General features: G+C 39.5%; 1 protein-coding gene across 1 annotated transcript in view; it reads left to right on the top strand.

Annotated features, from left to right (window-relative positions):
• Window positions 1–16,202, top strand: part of TULP4 (TUB like protein 4) — a 156,687-nt gene that overhangs the window by 109,816 nt on the left and 30,669 nt on the right. Inside the window, 3 exon segments of the mRNA XM_039568257.1 lie at window positions 6,920–7,100; window positions 9,573–9,707; window positions 14,003–14,169. Of these exon segments, the coding sequence (XP_039424191.1) occupies window positions 6,920–7,100; window positions 9,573–9,707; window positions 14,003–14,169 (483 nt within the window).

The following is a 16,202-nucleotide window of genomic DNA, read 5'->3' as shown; positions in this document are numbered from 1 at the left end:
GGCTAGTTTTTCCTGTGGGGGAAGATGTGGGAGGAGACTGAAGGAGAAAGCATAAAGACAGGTTTAAATTTTGAAAAAGTGAAGGTCAGTGAAGCAAAACATAAAACAAGGCAGCTGCAAATGCAGAGCTGCACAGGGCGAGTTGTTGGTGGCAGCATTGATATAGCCTGGTATGATGGCACCAAGATTTCAGCAGGTGTGTGTGCCAACAGACACACACACACACACACACGAAGGCAAAGAATAAAACAAAATGCTGGAAGGGCAAGGTTTGCCAAGTGCATAGGAAGAGGAATCCTTCAAACTTTGGAAGTACAATGCTGGAGAACATTAAAAACCAAAAGCAAAAGTTTTTGTGAGCTTATTCGTGGTTTACTTGGTCACAAGACGGTGATAAGCTTTCTGCCCTGGGCTACAAGACTCGTAACTGAGTCTAAGAAAATTAAAAGAGGGTCCTAGAACAAGTTAGTTTGAAATGCAGCAAATCCCTCTGTCTGACTGGTACATCCAAATATTATGAAAGATCTTGAATGTGCATAACTTAGCTTCTAGCAGAAATAATCATATCTGTGTCCTTAGTCTTGAAAGGCAACTCTATTTTCCTGCATTACTTTTAGAAAAGGGTTTAGGAACATTCAAGAAACGTGAAAATAAGGTTTACATCTGCACCTCACAACTGGTTTAAGCAAAAATTGAACAGGGAATAGCGAAACACCTGTTAACTTGTCTGAAAATCCTGGGTAGGATGTTTCTTCCAGAGGGAGATCATGATTCATGAGTCTCACAGAAATCTTTGCATGTGTCAGTAAAAATGATGACTAGGAAAAAAAACCAGCCGAAATAGTATATTAAGTTCTGAAAAAGTCAACACATTCCAATGCAAATAGTCCCCCTCTTAGGATTTCCTGACAGAAATACCTGCTTTGGCACTGTGGTGATAAATCCTCTGCAGGGAGGAACTGGCAGGTATAGATACCCCAGCAAATTGTACCAATACGTATTGTACCTACTGCGTTTGGATGGATTAGCAGGGCAGAGAACTGGCCAGGAATCAATCTACAAAGGGCAAGACTGAGGAGTCAGTTTTCACTTAAAAACATAGAGAGTGGGTTCACCTTTGTCACACTCTTTTAAATTATTTTTTATTTTAAAATGCAGCTGCTTAAGATATTTACCCTTGTAGGCCAGCAACACTCACAGGTTGCATACACTTTTAGTTGTATTACTTAGGGCTATAGAATGCTTGAGCATTTCATGTCCAGTAGACCTCAGTTTGCTGGACTGGCCCAGTAAAAATCTTCTAGGACACATCCAAGTCTTTGCTTTTCTAATGTGATCAGTCGCTTTCTGGAAAAACTTTGGTCACTTTGTGCTTCTAGCTGCTACCTGTCCTGTGGGAGAAGAAAGATCTATAACTTGAGAAATTGCTCAGTGGAGTTACAGACAGCTTAGCCACATCTTAGGAAAGATTAGAACACTTAAGATTTCATGACAAATTACGTTAATTTTCAGAATGTTTCAGTGTGTCCAGGAATTTAGATGCAATCTATTCATGCACATTCCTTAGCCCCACAAGGCAAGGTCTATCTGTATGTGAAAATTGGGATTTTAACAGTCAGGTTGTACTAGGATGGAGTTTGCTGGATTCATTTTCAATGCTGTTTTAATTAGTGGACTCTATGAGTTGTTTTGCTTTTGTGAGTTGTCAGATGTATGTTCTTTGTAAAAAGTCAGAGAGGATCTCTTAAAAATCCTGAGCCAGCAGGAGTAAAACAGACACATGTTCCTTTTTTAGCATTCTATCATTACAATACTGGAATATCTCACTTTAAAAGAGCTACCCTAAAGTAGCTTCCAATGGCTTTATGTTTCTTCCAGTAGCTATAGCAAATCCAGCTTCTAATGCTTCAACTTCAGCTTCTGTCAAAGGTTTGGTCGTTTCCCTGATGCAGAATGACAGCCCCTGTTCTAAAAATGTATCGATTAGATTTCTGGGGAGTTTTGTTTAACCAGCAACATTCAAAACCTTCAGTGTTAGTACTAAATGTCATGAAGAGAGGCATCTTGTTTTATCAATATCTTTCTGTAACAGTATTGACTGTTTAGTTTGTACAGCCAAAACCTGAGATTGGAAATAATTCTGTCTTTTACTCCTCATATGTAAATAGAGTCATTGAATACTTTATAGCTGGGATTGGAGTTATCCTTGGTTATTTTAAAAGTCAAAGTGAGTGTAGTTCTGGAAAGCTTCTTTGACAATGAAGACAGGCAAAGATGCAGGAATGGGCTGTGGCTAGGTTCTCTGCAGATGTAAGTCAGCACAGCTTCCTTGGCTTAAGTCTGTAAATCCTAACAATTTAGTTTTCTCAGCTGCTGCATGTTACCAGATGTCATGAGATGGTAGGATCTCCTCCCTTCCTACTGGGCTGGTGTATTCCAGTTATCATAGAGCTTGAGTGTTGTTACTGTTGATGAGTTCAATTTACTTACATGAAACCAAATTAAATAACAACAAAATGTGTTTTGTGCAAAAAGAGCACCACTGTTAGAAAATTATACTTTTACAAAATAGTGGGCCTCCTGAGCTGGACCTTCAATGCACCAGGTCTTTGGTCACTCCATCGTGGCTTTGTGGATCTCAGTGCTGCCAGACTGCTTTCTGCTGGTCCTTTGTCTCGTCCAGAGCATTACAGCATCACAACAGATCTTACAGGAACTGTGAAGTTCAGCACACCGATTTGTGTGTAGCAAAGCCACACAACACATTCAAGTTGTTTCTCTTGAGCTGAATTTTCAGCTTCTTGGCTGTTCTAATATTCATCTCCTCGTAAGAGGAATGCTTCAGAGCAGAATACCCCATCTTTTGCTTACCATATGTCTTTTAGAAATTGGTGTATTTCAGACTGTTAGTTGAAGGGTCCTTGATATCTTGGGCATTTAAGAGGGTTGCAGTCCTGAATAGTATGTTTCATGGATGACAGTTAAAAAATCTTTAGTTGAAAAACCTATTCATTTACCAAAACTAGGTTGTGGAACTCATCTCAAGTCATCACATAGATTAAAGAGGTCAGCACATTCCAGAGAAGGGTGTTTTTCAGTTATTCAGATTTGTTATAATAGATAGGAATCACCCCAAGCTCGGGTTTCGTGGAGAACTAAGGCACTTGTGTTTCAGAACTGAACCCAACTTTCAGCTCTTGGTACACTTGGAAAACCGTGTGTGCTATCCCAATGCTGTTTATCACAGTTTTCCCTTCAAAGCACACAACATCTGGGCCCTACAGGAGCTCTGCATTTGTGTGACTTTTAATCAGCTACAGCTTCACTGTAGTGTAGGCTTTGTCATGTTTGATGTTTTGTAAAGACATACTGTATTTATGTTGTGGTACTGACTCACTCGGAATGTCTTGGGTGATTTTAGGTATTTGGTTATCAGATTTCCTGCAAATGCAATTCTGCAAGTGGTAATACATGTAAGATCAGTTGTAATAATGAGCAGTGTGAAAGGAGAGGAGATGAGTCAAGAGAAGATCAGAACTAGGGGCCAAAGAACCATTTCAAAATAAGTAGTTGGGGTTTTTTTAAATTACTCTTATTGTCACTTAGCTTTTGTATTCAAGGGTTAACAAACCACTATAACTTGTTCGTTACCTTTTTCCAACATTCCGTCTGACCACCTAGATCTGCAAACACAAAAAAAATACGCAAAAAAATTAATTTGGGCATCTTAAATGTAACTTTTTAGTTTCTCTATTAGATCCTTTAGGGATATCCTGTGGCTCAACCTTTTGTCTGAAGGTTAAGAGAGTTTTATTTGTCAGACATAAGTAGCTTGAGTGTGGCATTTATAACCTGAGTAATGTTATGGATAACACCATTAGAGATTTTTACAGCTTCAGCAGGAGTTCAGCCAGCAGGACTATCAGCCTGATAAATGCTTTCATCTTAAAGGTTGTATTGCTACAATAACCCTGAAACTTAAAGCTGTTCCTTGAAACCTACAGCCTGGCTAAAGAGATGAAGTGTGCCCTCTGATATTTCTAGGTTGCTAAAGAGCTCTCTCAAGTTCCAGTGCAAGAATTAAGATGCTGACATGCAGCTGTTCTGAATTGGAAATTACTGAGTACTTTATAATTTTAAATTATTTGGGGGCAGTGCTACTCAAAAGAATTAGCTTTAGATTGAGATGAGACTGAACCTGTTGAGTGATGAGTCCAAAGATTTTATTCCTACCCAATTATAAAATGTTTCTGCAGGGTTTTAGGAGGCAGACTCTTGTACTGCTGCTTTCAGAAACAATAGAGTTTCACCTCCTCTGTTTAGGCATTTGCAGTTGTAGAACTTTCAGGAGACTAGTAAAAAACTAATCTATAGAGTAGACTGAGAGCAGTGTTAGAAGCTAGAAATGACAACTGGTAGGATTTTGCCTTTGTAAAAGTTTGTTTTGTTGAGATCAGAAAGACAGTGGCTGTGTTTTGAAAGTGAATAGTGAAAGTGGCTGTGCACTGATCATGTATGTAAAAACAGTTGAAATAATGAACAATATGAAAGTGATGCCTTAGGTTTTAATTTTTATATTTTTCAAATCCATACTGCCTAGTGTGTAACTCTGAAGTTTCGTGTGGCCTGTTAGCTGCTGTTCTCTCATGCTGGTTAGACATAACAAACCCTCTCTAGGTTTGCTCTTCAAGGACACCTTGATTGTCCCAGGCCCCAAAAATGTGTAAACTAAAGCCTTGAGAGGAGGAGCAAAGTTGGGGTAATTACATCATTAACTGAAATTATAATTGGAGAATTAGTTCTGATATGCAAATGGACCAAACTAATAAAAGTGTGAAGAACTCGTGACCCAGGGTCCATCTTGGGTGGAGCCCCTCATAGGCTTTACACTCTCAAGGTGTGCCTTTGAAGGCCCTTCAAATAAATACCTACTTTTATTCTTGTCTAGCCTCTATTTTCAGGTAGCCACTTCAAGGCATCAAAAGGAGATGGGATGATACAAGTGGAAGAAGAATAGAATAAGGGATCTTAAGGGAGGATAGTGTGAGATGAACAAAGGTTGAGTTCTTGCTTTTACATCTAGAATGGTAATCTGAGGCTTTTAGAAAACTTCAGCTGCTGTTTTAACCCAGCAACTATTTAACACAGAAATATGTGTAACATGTAATGATTACAGTTAAGGCATTCAGATACTGATTTTTTCAATATTTTTGATAATGTGAAACAACTCCATTGTTTTTCTTAAGATTTTAATGACTTATGGGAGTTCTTCTGTTAAATTTCCATTCTAGTTTACAACCTTCATTATGTTGATCATAGAAAAAATTTTAGTGCTTTTTTTTTTTTGACTAAGACTTAAGAAGCCACACTTCCTTTCTGAAACTTCCAAAAGTGCAATAATGACAACTTGCATAAGTCTGATACAATACACACATTGAATACTGCAAGTCTGACACAGCATCTCAGTTGGAAAATAGAAAAGAGGACCTCTGACAGCAGAGGTCACCAAGGGTGATTGCAGGCTTTGAACCAAAACTGTACAGGGAGATTCTAAGTAGGCTATGATTCTTCAGCTTGGGAAAGAGATGACTAGGGAATTAGAGGTCTGTAAAATTCTGACCAATGTTGAGAATGTAAGTAGGGAACAATTATTCTGTGTTTCTTTCGTTGTTAAGAGCCAAGGTTGCCAAATGAAACTATCAATTATCAAGGAAGAGGGATTTTTGTTGTTGTTGTTGTTGAAAAGTACAAGAGTGTGCAGGGGAGATGCCTGCTCAGTGCATCTTTTACTCTTCCCCAAACACTTGACCACTCTGAAAGGTGAGATACAAGGCTAGGTGAATTTCTGATCTGGGCATATATAATTGTTAGAATCTTAAATTTACAAGTACTGGAAATAGGTGGTAGACTGAAGAGCAATTGTAAGATTTGACCTTCCTTTTAGCCTCATTATTAATGCTGGCTAGTTTTCAAGTTGATATGTGCCTTTAGACTTGCTTTAAAATGTATTTGCCTCATACAGAATTATGTGATAACAGCAACAGCCTTGGCTAATGCATTTATTGCTTTAGGATTTATTAGTCTTTATTTCCTGAATTTTTTCTAAAATTCATCAAATATGCAGGATCTTAACTTTCTTAAAGCCTCAAGAGAGAAAATGTTTATTAAAAAAGAAATTGCAGGTTCCAATCTGTCTGACTTCAGTCTGTGTGATTGGCTATGGAGTTGTTTAAGGGCGAGAAAAACCTTGGATTATCCATTTTGTGTTTGAAATGGTGGGTGGAAGCTCTTCTCTTCCTGAGTGTGCGGCACATTGCCATCCCCTTGGCCTATGATAATCTACTTCCAGCTGACTGATCATACTGCTTTTGCCTCTTTTCTTTTTGGAAGGCATTCTCCCACCTTCTCCAGCTCATCAACTGAATAACCCGTCCTTCTCTATTCAGCTTTCTATTTCTCACAAGCCATTTGAAATCTCTGCTAGGACCTCACTTTTGTCAGCTGTGCCTTTTCTTTTGATATTGTTATGACTGATGCACACCTCAGTTTCTGCCACCAGGTTTAGGAGTTTCTGTATTATCCAAGAATACTGCAGAATCTGTGGTAGCCTTTCTGCCAGCTCACTTTAATTGCAGTAATGATGAAAGTGTAATGTCTCTTGTTAAAGTGAATGAAATACATCCACCATGAAACACTACTTGCTCACAAATTTTATGAACTTACCTGTAGATTCTGCTGCTTTAAGTTCATTCTTTAGATTCATCTTTGGTTGCAGTGTCCTATTCTGGCACCATTTCACATCCATGATTGCTTTGCTTTCAGTTAATTCCCAGCGTAGCTAGTTGATTACAAGATGCGTTTGAAGGAGGATCCCGTGGCTGACATGTGGTGGGACTGAGGGCTGTTATGTTTTTTTCAGGTACTGTTTGGCACTGCTGATGGACAGGTTATCGTCATGGACTGCCATGGCCGAATGCTGGCCCACGTGCTCCTTCACGAGTCAGATGGCATCCTCAACATGTCCTGGAACTACCCCAGCTTCCTGGTGGAGGACAGCAGCGAGAGCGACACGGACTCCGACGACTATTCCCCACCACAAGGTAGGGTTATGTGCACATCCTTCTGTTTCAGCTTTGCAGGTGCTCATGAAGACATCTCAAATGCCAGAGTGTTGTCACGCTGTACAAACCCAGCCGGGTGGCCACAGTTTGGAGCTCTGGTGGAGCAGAGAGCTGGTATGGGAGAATGGGTTTGTTCCCAGCTCTGCCACCAGCCTTGCTGCAGGTCATACCTCATCTGTGCTGCTCTGCCTCCATTTGCACAAATGAGATAACAACACAAAGCTCGATAAGTTTTCAGTGAGGGTGAGCGAAAAACAGTGGATAGGGAGATGTCAGGTTTCACTGATAAGCAGATAGGAGGTATTGCAGTGGTTCATGTGTATGGAGGTAGTCAGAATGAAGCCACAGAAGTTAATGCACTATTATATAGATTCATGTGAAAAGACAGCAATACTAGATGTGGTGTAAAGTGCTATATATTTAGTTTTCTCTCTGTTTCATAGGATTTCTGTAATGGTCATCTTTACAGTCCCATCCTTGATAGTCCTGACATAAAGAGTTCCATAAATACTGTAGAAGGCTCAGAAATGAAGATATTTCCTGCAATTACATGGAGTGGGAGCAGAGTGACTGGAGCTGGCTGGAGTTACTAATTCACATGCTTCAGAGCACATTGCCAGTTTGAGAGTCAGGAATAAATCCTTCCCTCTCCTTAAGTCTCAATACAACTCACTTGGTGAAATATTTTGGTTTTAAAGTCTTTGGAAATCATCTGTAGCAAAGGCTTATGAGGCCTAGGTGTCCATGCATAGTCAGTCAAGTAATTACTTCTCATTCAAGTAATAATAATACTTCCTGTCAATGTGGCTGATCAGTTTATAAACTCTAGGTAAGCTGTTCCTTGTGTTCCACTGTATCAAGCCTGAACTAAATTAAGAACTAAGTTAATACAACAGTGATTGTACAGTGAAAATTTTAAATACATAACAACTAGGAATAACTCTGGATTTGCATCTTGGATCTGAACCTCTGATATGAGAACTTTTGCAGTTCTAACTCTAATTTGGATTCAGACCAAAAAATCTACCTTTTCCAGTATATGTGTCTATATAATAAGCTTATGTATTTATCAAATATTGAAAGAAGATAATCTGATCACCTGGTAAAATGTTAGCATATTTTAAAACTGAATTTTGTTTTGGCTTTTATGCCTCACTTCTGGTACTGGGTAAGATTTCTTACCTTAGAAGGAAAGAAACAAACTTCAGCCTAGCAAGCTCCTAAAGCAAGACAGTCAACAACAATAAATTGGATTTTTTCTGGGTTTTTAGTGTGGTTTTTTTTAAAATACTGAGGTTCCAGTTGGAGGATGGTGAAATTGCAGAGTACACAGATGAGAACTTAAATGATCCAAATGTGTTAGCTTTTTCTGAGTCAGTCAGGGGGTGGGTGGTCTCGTTACAAGCCTACAAGCCTATTTTAATGATTACCCAAACATGATGTGTTTTCTTTAGAGCAGATGCAGCATAAACCTCTCAAAGGTGACAAGCCTTTGACTCACACAGATGTGTAGGAAGGACTAGAAGTTTGTTGGGATTTTCATATTAAATTATATACACACAGAGGTGCTAGTTACTAGATATCTTTCTCCAAAGTGCTTTCTCATCAGCTTTTTTACAAGTCCAGGAAGCAACAGTACTCCTAACCGGTTCTGCCGTTTTTGTTGACTGGAAAGATGTTGGCTGGGCCTTGAGAGGCACTTAATCAGGAAAAAGAAACTGTAAACAGAAGGAGTTAAACAGCAAAAGCTACAGATGGCAATATTGGTCATGAAGTATTTGAACGAGGGAATTTTAGTGAATCACTGAAAAACAAGCCCAGAGGAGCAGAGACTTTGCAGAAATGGTTTTTAAAGCCAAGTGTTCCATTTGGGCTCACCTCTGTGGGTGATCCTGTTATGCAGAAAGGCAGGTACCTTTTCATGCTGCTGCCTAGACATTTAGAATGCAGTAATTTGTGAAAGGTCAGTACATTCTCTTAGAAGTTCTTAAAATGTCTCTATGTGACTTCAGGAGGAGTCTTTTGCCCAAGCAAAAAGTGTATAGAACAAATCACTTTTAATGTCATTGTATTGTTCATCATGCTGGTTTTCAACTGGGGCTCCAAGAAAGCCTTCCAAGGCATTGTTTGGGGTTTTTTTGTCACTCTGGGGAGTTGACAGTGGAGAAAGACTGAAAAACACCGCTATGTAACATAATAGTATATGCATAAATCACTGTGGTTATGCTGCAGTAAAACTTGACAAAGTAAAAGCACTGAGGTTTCACAGAAACAGAGAAGCTTAACTAGCTAAACCTGCTTTGCTTGTGCCCACAGATGCTGCAGAAATAAGCAGGTAGAGAGGCTTGAAACAACTCCTGATGGTGGTGGGCTGAAGTACAGTGTGTTTCGGCCTGGATGTGATTATTTTTGGTTGTTTACCTTTTGCTCACTCAGAGCCTCCTTTTGCAGATGGACCAGCTGCATATCCAGTCCCAGTGCAGAACACCAAGCCACTACTTACTGTCAGCTTCACGTCAGGAGACATCAGTTTAATGAACAATTACGATGACTTGTCTCCTACTATCATCCGCTCAGGGTTGAAAGGTACAAAAAGAAGCCATTTCTTCCCCTTCCTATGCCCTGTTTTTCTTGTATTTTTGATGCTGTGTGCATGGGTTACATTTTTGTGGCTCTTGCTCCTTAACCCAGGAGCCCTTGGCGCTGTTATTGCCGTTTCCAGCAGTGACACCTGCTGGAGGAAGAGCAGCTCTTGGCTGATGGAGTTTTTGTGTTTGAAAAAATGTTTCACAATGTTTTTGAGATCTTATTTTTATGGCACTTTTGTAGAGCACTTGATGTGTTTTGCAGTTTTCCAGCAGAATGCATTAATATGTTTATGCTTCTTTGTGTGAATGTCTCTGCTATGTAACACTTCCTTCGCATGTTTAATTTACAAGGTCTTCCATACTTTTGGTAACCTCGTATAAATTACAATGCTGCTTTGGTTCTCACTATTATTGAAAACTTGTTAGAATTATTAATTATCAAGAGGCAAATTACTCTGAGAGAGGAAAAATTTCAGTGATTAATTACTATACATCTTGCTAACGGATATGCATGAATGTTTGTACAATCAGTGTTCCATGTAAAATCTTGAATTCACACTGAAATTTTTACTCTTCTTACCTATTAAAAATGTCCTTTACTTTTCCAGCAGTCTCAGTGCAATTTACTGTGCTTTGCCTGCAGAGACATTTTTATTCAATACAGCACATAGGCACATACTTAAATATAGGTTCCACTGAAGCTTTTTCATCTCCACAGATAAATTAGTTTTAAATTAGATGAAAAGAGAATTAGGCTGTTGGAGCAGACTCTTAGCGGTTCTGAAATAGTGGGATGTTTTTGGTGAAAAGTTGCCCTAACACCAGCCCCATAGTTTTTGGGTGATCTGCCATGTGCAGTAGCCTTAGGAGGTAAAAAATTCACCTTTGAGGTTTCTTTTCCACTCCTTCCTCCATCTGTGTCAACAAAAGAAATGTGTGAGTGGCAAAATGCAGATTCATGAGACAACCCGACAATCCAGAAAACTTCATCAGCTGAAAGGATACCAAAAGTGTGGAAAACTGGAGCCAAGTTACAGAGGCTGTTGTGATAATCACTACTGGGTCTGCTCAGCATTTCTACAGTATTAGAGTAATTAGAGTACTGAGCAGTCTTGAGTTGTCATCTAGTCTCGCTTTCAACGGGAAACAGTAGGAGAAACAAGCCCCATCTTATTCCCTGTTTAGAGTTGCAGGACTCTGTCTTGCTGAGGATGTCTGTCCTGTTTCTCTTTCCCCATTGACTTTCAGTAGTGGAAGAAAAATCCCTTAAGTTATGTCACCCTCCTGTAGCAAAATATTGATGTGCTAGATAGGGTAGAAGTATTTTTATTAGTTGTAGACTGGACTACATCGTTTTCATTGGTAGACAAAAATTGTGTGGCATCTTACTGGATTGGGAATGTGTATGAGACAGAGAAACGTGATTGGGTTATCACTGTCTGTTGTTTTAAGCACTGTACAGTGGAAAGTATTTCACATCTGGTTTTATATAGATGTCCACACTTCTTCTGTCTTCATATTTTTTTTTCAAGTGACTCTAAATTTTACTGGCTTCTATCACAGGCAAGAATGCGCAAAACTACCAAGTATGGTCTTCAGTATTGTCTACAAGTTCTTGTTCATGTGTTTGTGTTTAAAATCTCACAGTATTGCTCTGTGATCTCTGCAGCAGATATCCTTGCCTTTATAGGCTGCTGTAGGCTACTAAATGTGTTTTTAAAGCAGGCAAGTATGAAATTATTTCAAGCAGTAACAATATATTTTTTTCCATTCTACTAGTTTTTCAGAGCCATCATTTTACTGGGAATATTTCTGTTAAATTGACAGAGGAAAAACTTTGATTACCCAAATAAAAGTTCTTCTTTTCATCCAGCTTGAACAGTCCTGGTAGCTTTTGTCAGTCCTAGTGGAGGTCCTGAACTGTTCAGATGTATCCTTTATTTTTTTTGTGCCTTTTAACTTGGTGATTCTCAGAGCACTGCTACCTGCAGAACTGCTGAGCTGCATCTACTAATTGTACTAGTTAGCCACAACTACTGCCTGCAGAGCTGTTGCACATTTACAGTCCTCTGTGTTCCAGGTTGGCTGGTATACTGCCTGTGGTGGCTGGGAAGTAGTTTTGAGGGGTGACTGATCCACTGATTCTGTTTTAGACCATTAGCCTAGATGAAACCTCCAGCTAATTTTTAATCTCTGTGTTGGTGCTGAGAACCTATTTATCAGTTATTTTGTGTAAAGGTCCAGCAGTCATTGAAAATCCTGTTGGCAGTGGAGGCCTATCAGTAGAGCCACACTGTCCTGGGAGGATGCTGCAGCCCACATCCACCCCTTTGCTGCCTTTGCAGCAGTCTAGTTGTAGGAGTTTGAGAGAGAGGGAGAAAACTGCTGCACAAAGTAACCACTCCTCTTCCTCTTGGCATGGGGATCAGCTGCAAGTTTTACCTGAAGACATGTATCCAAAGGACACAGCTTTTTCATTGTGGTAGTTCTGTAGTTATCCAGTTACCAAAAGTGGAGCTGTTCAGCTTGCCTTGTTTATTTCTAACTTGCCTATCTTTTTCCTCTCTGAGAAAGATGAATTAAATCCCATTGTAGGTTACTCAGAGGGGTGAAAACTAAGAGAAAACAAGAGGCATACAATGCCTAGCTGTGGAAAAATTACCTTGAGGAACATGCAGTTTCCCTCTGATATGTACAGAAGCATAATTCCCATAAGAAATATCAGAAAGTTGAAATAATACAAAACCATTTTAAATTGCACATAAAAGTCCCTGAAAATGACAAGTTGACAACTTGAAACAATTTTGAGATCCTTCCTGCCAACTCTCATTTCTCTCCTGCTTCTTCATTTGAAGACAGCTTCTCGCCCACAAGTGTCTTCAAAAGGTTCTTGGCAGATTGAGCATCCCAGAGCACGAAAGTTTTGTCTTTACCTTCACTTTGTCTCAGACAAAATAGCTGCCTTTCACCTCTGGTTTAAGAGTAAAAAAGATTTAAAGACTAGCTCAGTATTCCTTGAACATGCAAATCTGCCTTTGAAACACGAGCAGAAATGCAAAATACCGGTTTAGAGTTACTCTTGAAGTGTCACAAACAACTAGAGGATATAAGGGTTTGAAATAAGCATCCCCAAATTAAGTTGTGGGCGTCCCTCATCATGAGGTGCCTGTAAGAGAAGTAACTGATATGTATATTCATATCCCTGTATATGAGAGCCTGAGCAGTCCCTGTGTGATTCCAGCAAAGCCCTGCTAAGCAGGTGAGTAGATTTTCACAAGTCAGAATCACAGAATCATTAGGGTTGGAAGGGACCTCTGGGGATCTTCCAGTCCAACCCCCCTGCCAAGGCAGGGTCCTCTAGAACAGGTTACACCGGGACTTGCCTTGGTGGGTTTTTAACGTCTGCAGAGAGGAAGAATCCACAACTTCCCTGGACAGCCTCTTCCAGTGCTCTGCCACCCTCACTGTAAGGAAGTTCTTCCTCACGTTGAGGTGAAAGTTCTTGTGCTTTAGTTTATGGCCATTGCTCCTCATCCTGTTGCTGGGCACCACTGAAAAGAGTCTGGTGCCATCTTCTCGGCACAAACCTTTGAGATATTTATATGCATTGGTAAGGTCCTCTCTCAGCCTGCTCTAGACCAAACAGGCCCAGCTCCTTCAGTTTCTCCTTGTAAGAGAGATTCTCCAGAGCCTTCACCATCTTTGTATGATGGTGGCCAAAGAAAACATATGATATGGAGGCCATATGAATTTATGAACAGAAGTCCAAATCCTTTTAGTTTCATGTTGTACTGTTGTAACTCTAGTTCGAGTTATACTAAAAGTTGTATTGACTGCCAGTGAGAACATGAGGCATTGCCAGATATTCTGCTTTTTTGCACTATAGGCCTTTCCAGACAAACACTCTTTGCTGCTCTCTTTATCTGTATATTAACTTGATTCCACTTATTTACCCCAAAGCTGTATGTAGGATCTTCCACATCAGTTTCAACATCTCTAGTAAATTCTTGTCCTTATGTCTTTAGGAGCAACTACTGATTACATTCTAGACTCACCACAGAGAAAAAAGAATGTTTTTTATACTTTTTTTTAAATTTACAAAATAAAGAGTCATTCTCAAAAGTGCATCTGTGGCATATTTTGTACTATTTCAATGAAAGGATTTAGGTTTCTACCTACTTAAGTAACTTTTGAGAGCATGTTTTATCTGTTCAAGTCACTTTGCAGCATCTGGAAATTCTGTTCCTGTTGTTTGTAATCAGTGATTATTGCAAAGCATCTTTGTGATTTCAGATGTGGTGGTACAGTGGTGCACACAAGGAGACCTGCTTGCAGTAGCAGGCATGGAGAAGCAGAACCAGCTGGTTGACCTCAGCAATGGTTCCCTGTTGAAAAGCGCACTTGTCAAGTTCTACAACGTGCGTGGGGAACATATCTACACTCTGGAGACACCTGTGCAGGTAGGAGGCATTTTTAAAGTCAATTCTCCGTGCTTTGCTGACATGTTTTTCCCACATTAGCTCTTTGGTGTAGCCCTGCAATGTGGGAAAGGTTGCAAGATGTCCCAAATCCATTCTAAAACACAATATAGATAAAAATGCACTATAAACAAAGATTTGTTTGCATTAAGGTAGACATGCAAGACCGCACCTGATTCTAAGGTCCACTGTGCTAGGTATTGTGGAAGTACAAAAGGAGAGAGTCTGTTTCCCAAACTTGCTGGGCCATGAATAGACAGATAGAAAAAGAAAATTCCATTGTTTTATGGATAAGTGACTGAGGAGAAAAAAAACTAAGTAACTTGCTTAATGTTGTAGCAGAGCCAAGAGCTGCACAAAAATATTCCCAGTCCAGTATCATAACTACAAGATTATTCAGTCTTTGTTATTGTAATTTTCTAATGTACAATCAGTTGGTGTTATGCAGTAACCTCAGTCATGTAACTCGCCAAGTAAATGCCAACCCATGGTCTGTGAGCTGCTCAGGAGCACAAAATGCTTTATTGGTCTTTGCTGGTATTTCAGAGCCCAGCTGAATGTAATTCTGTGTCACTTTCTGCAGAATAGGGATGTCTCCATTCTGATTTCTGCTGCTAGTAATTAAACTTTATAATAGCTTTGAAATCTTAAAGAGAAGGAAAATGCTGTCGATCTGTTAATTATTTTTAATGATGATACCATGTATTATCATTTTTTTTTCCAGTACCTTGATCTGGGATGGATGCAAAAGGGTGACATAGTAAACCATCTGCTATGCCTTTGTGTTTGCTTATATTTAGCATTAACCTCTGCTTATTAACCTTAGCACTCTAATTTAGATAGAATTCTTTAGTTCTGTAAAGTGTGAAATAATGGTCTCTAAAGCCAACCTAAATATGTACAGTGACATCTAATGCTGATTTAGGAACCTAAAGGACTTATCCATAAACACAGCTTTATTGTCTTAAACGTAGCCCTTTCAGCAAAGTAGCACAGCCTTTCCTCTCTGGATCAATTCTGAAGAAAACATATTTATATCAGTGTTGCTTTTTCCCAGCCCAGGTAAAAAGCAAACCTTGTTCTGTTACTTCAGTACCAGAATTCAGTGGGTGCACATTAGCTGGTGCCAGGCTGTGAAATCCCACTGAGGTTTGAGCATCAGAGCCCACCAGATGAGGTTGCCTGAAGGTACGCGTGTGTGCGGGCTCTTCCCTCACTGCTTTGTTCCTGATAAATCTCAAATTCTCCTTCATTTAAATACTTTCATCTCCTCTAGTTCTCCACATATAAATTCAACTTCTTTTCATGTTTTCAGCTCTTCTCCTTTCTCCTCTACTTAACCAGCTGGGAGAAAGCATATATTGTGGCTGATGTGGGGGCTAATTATTCTGCCATTATGTGAGTGCTCACAGGACAGCTGAGAGGTCAGACAGAACAGGTGACTGCCAAGTTTGTACTGCAGTATTTCTAATAGTGGAAGTAGTAACATAAGCCTCTCTGCTCTTTCCAGCTGATTTTTTTGTTGGGAATAGCAGTATTTTAATGTAATGGAGATTTCTTCCCCCTTTGTCAACTGCAGACTAAAAGCCAACAACTTGAGAAGTTGTAAGCCAGCTCGGAAGTGAAGGATGAGGATGGTCAGGGAGCGGCAACCACCACTTAATAACAGAATCAAGGAGTCTCATTTCCTTTGGAAATCAGTATAAAAATAACATTCAAACTGATATATTTATGTTTATTAAAAAACTGTGTGCATAAACCTACGTAAAATTAGAGCCACTCCTCTTCTCTTATTAGTCAGCGTTCAGTCTCTTTATTTGGTGCGTTTAAATTCATATTTACTCAGCTGCAGGAGGAAGTGAGGGAAGAACACCTGTATCTGCTCATGTGGACTTTATTCTCCCATGTATTTCAGTGCTGGTCTAGCAGTATTACCAGCTAAATGACAGGTATGCTAGAACATTGTTAAGTATTTAGTTTATTGAAAAAACCAGATAAAAACCACTGTTGCAAGA

Source organism: Corvus cornix, chromosome 3 (genome assembly GCF_000738735.6).
Source record: "Corvus cornix cornix isolate S_Up_H32 chromosome 3, ASM73873v5, whole genome shotgun sequence".
NCBI lineage: Eukaryota > Metazoa > Chordata > Aves > Passeriformes > Corvidae > Corvus > Corvus cornix.
This window is presented reverse-complemented; position numbering and strand designations above follow the sequence as displayed.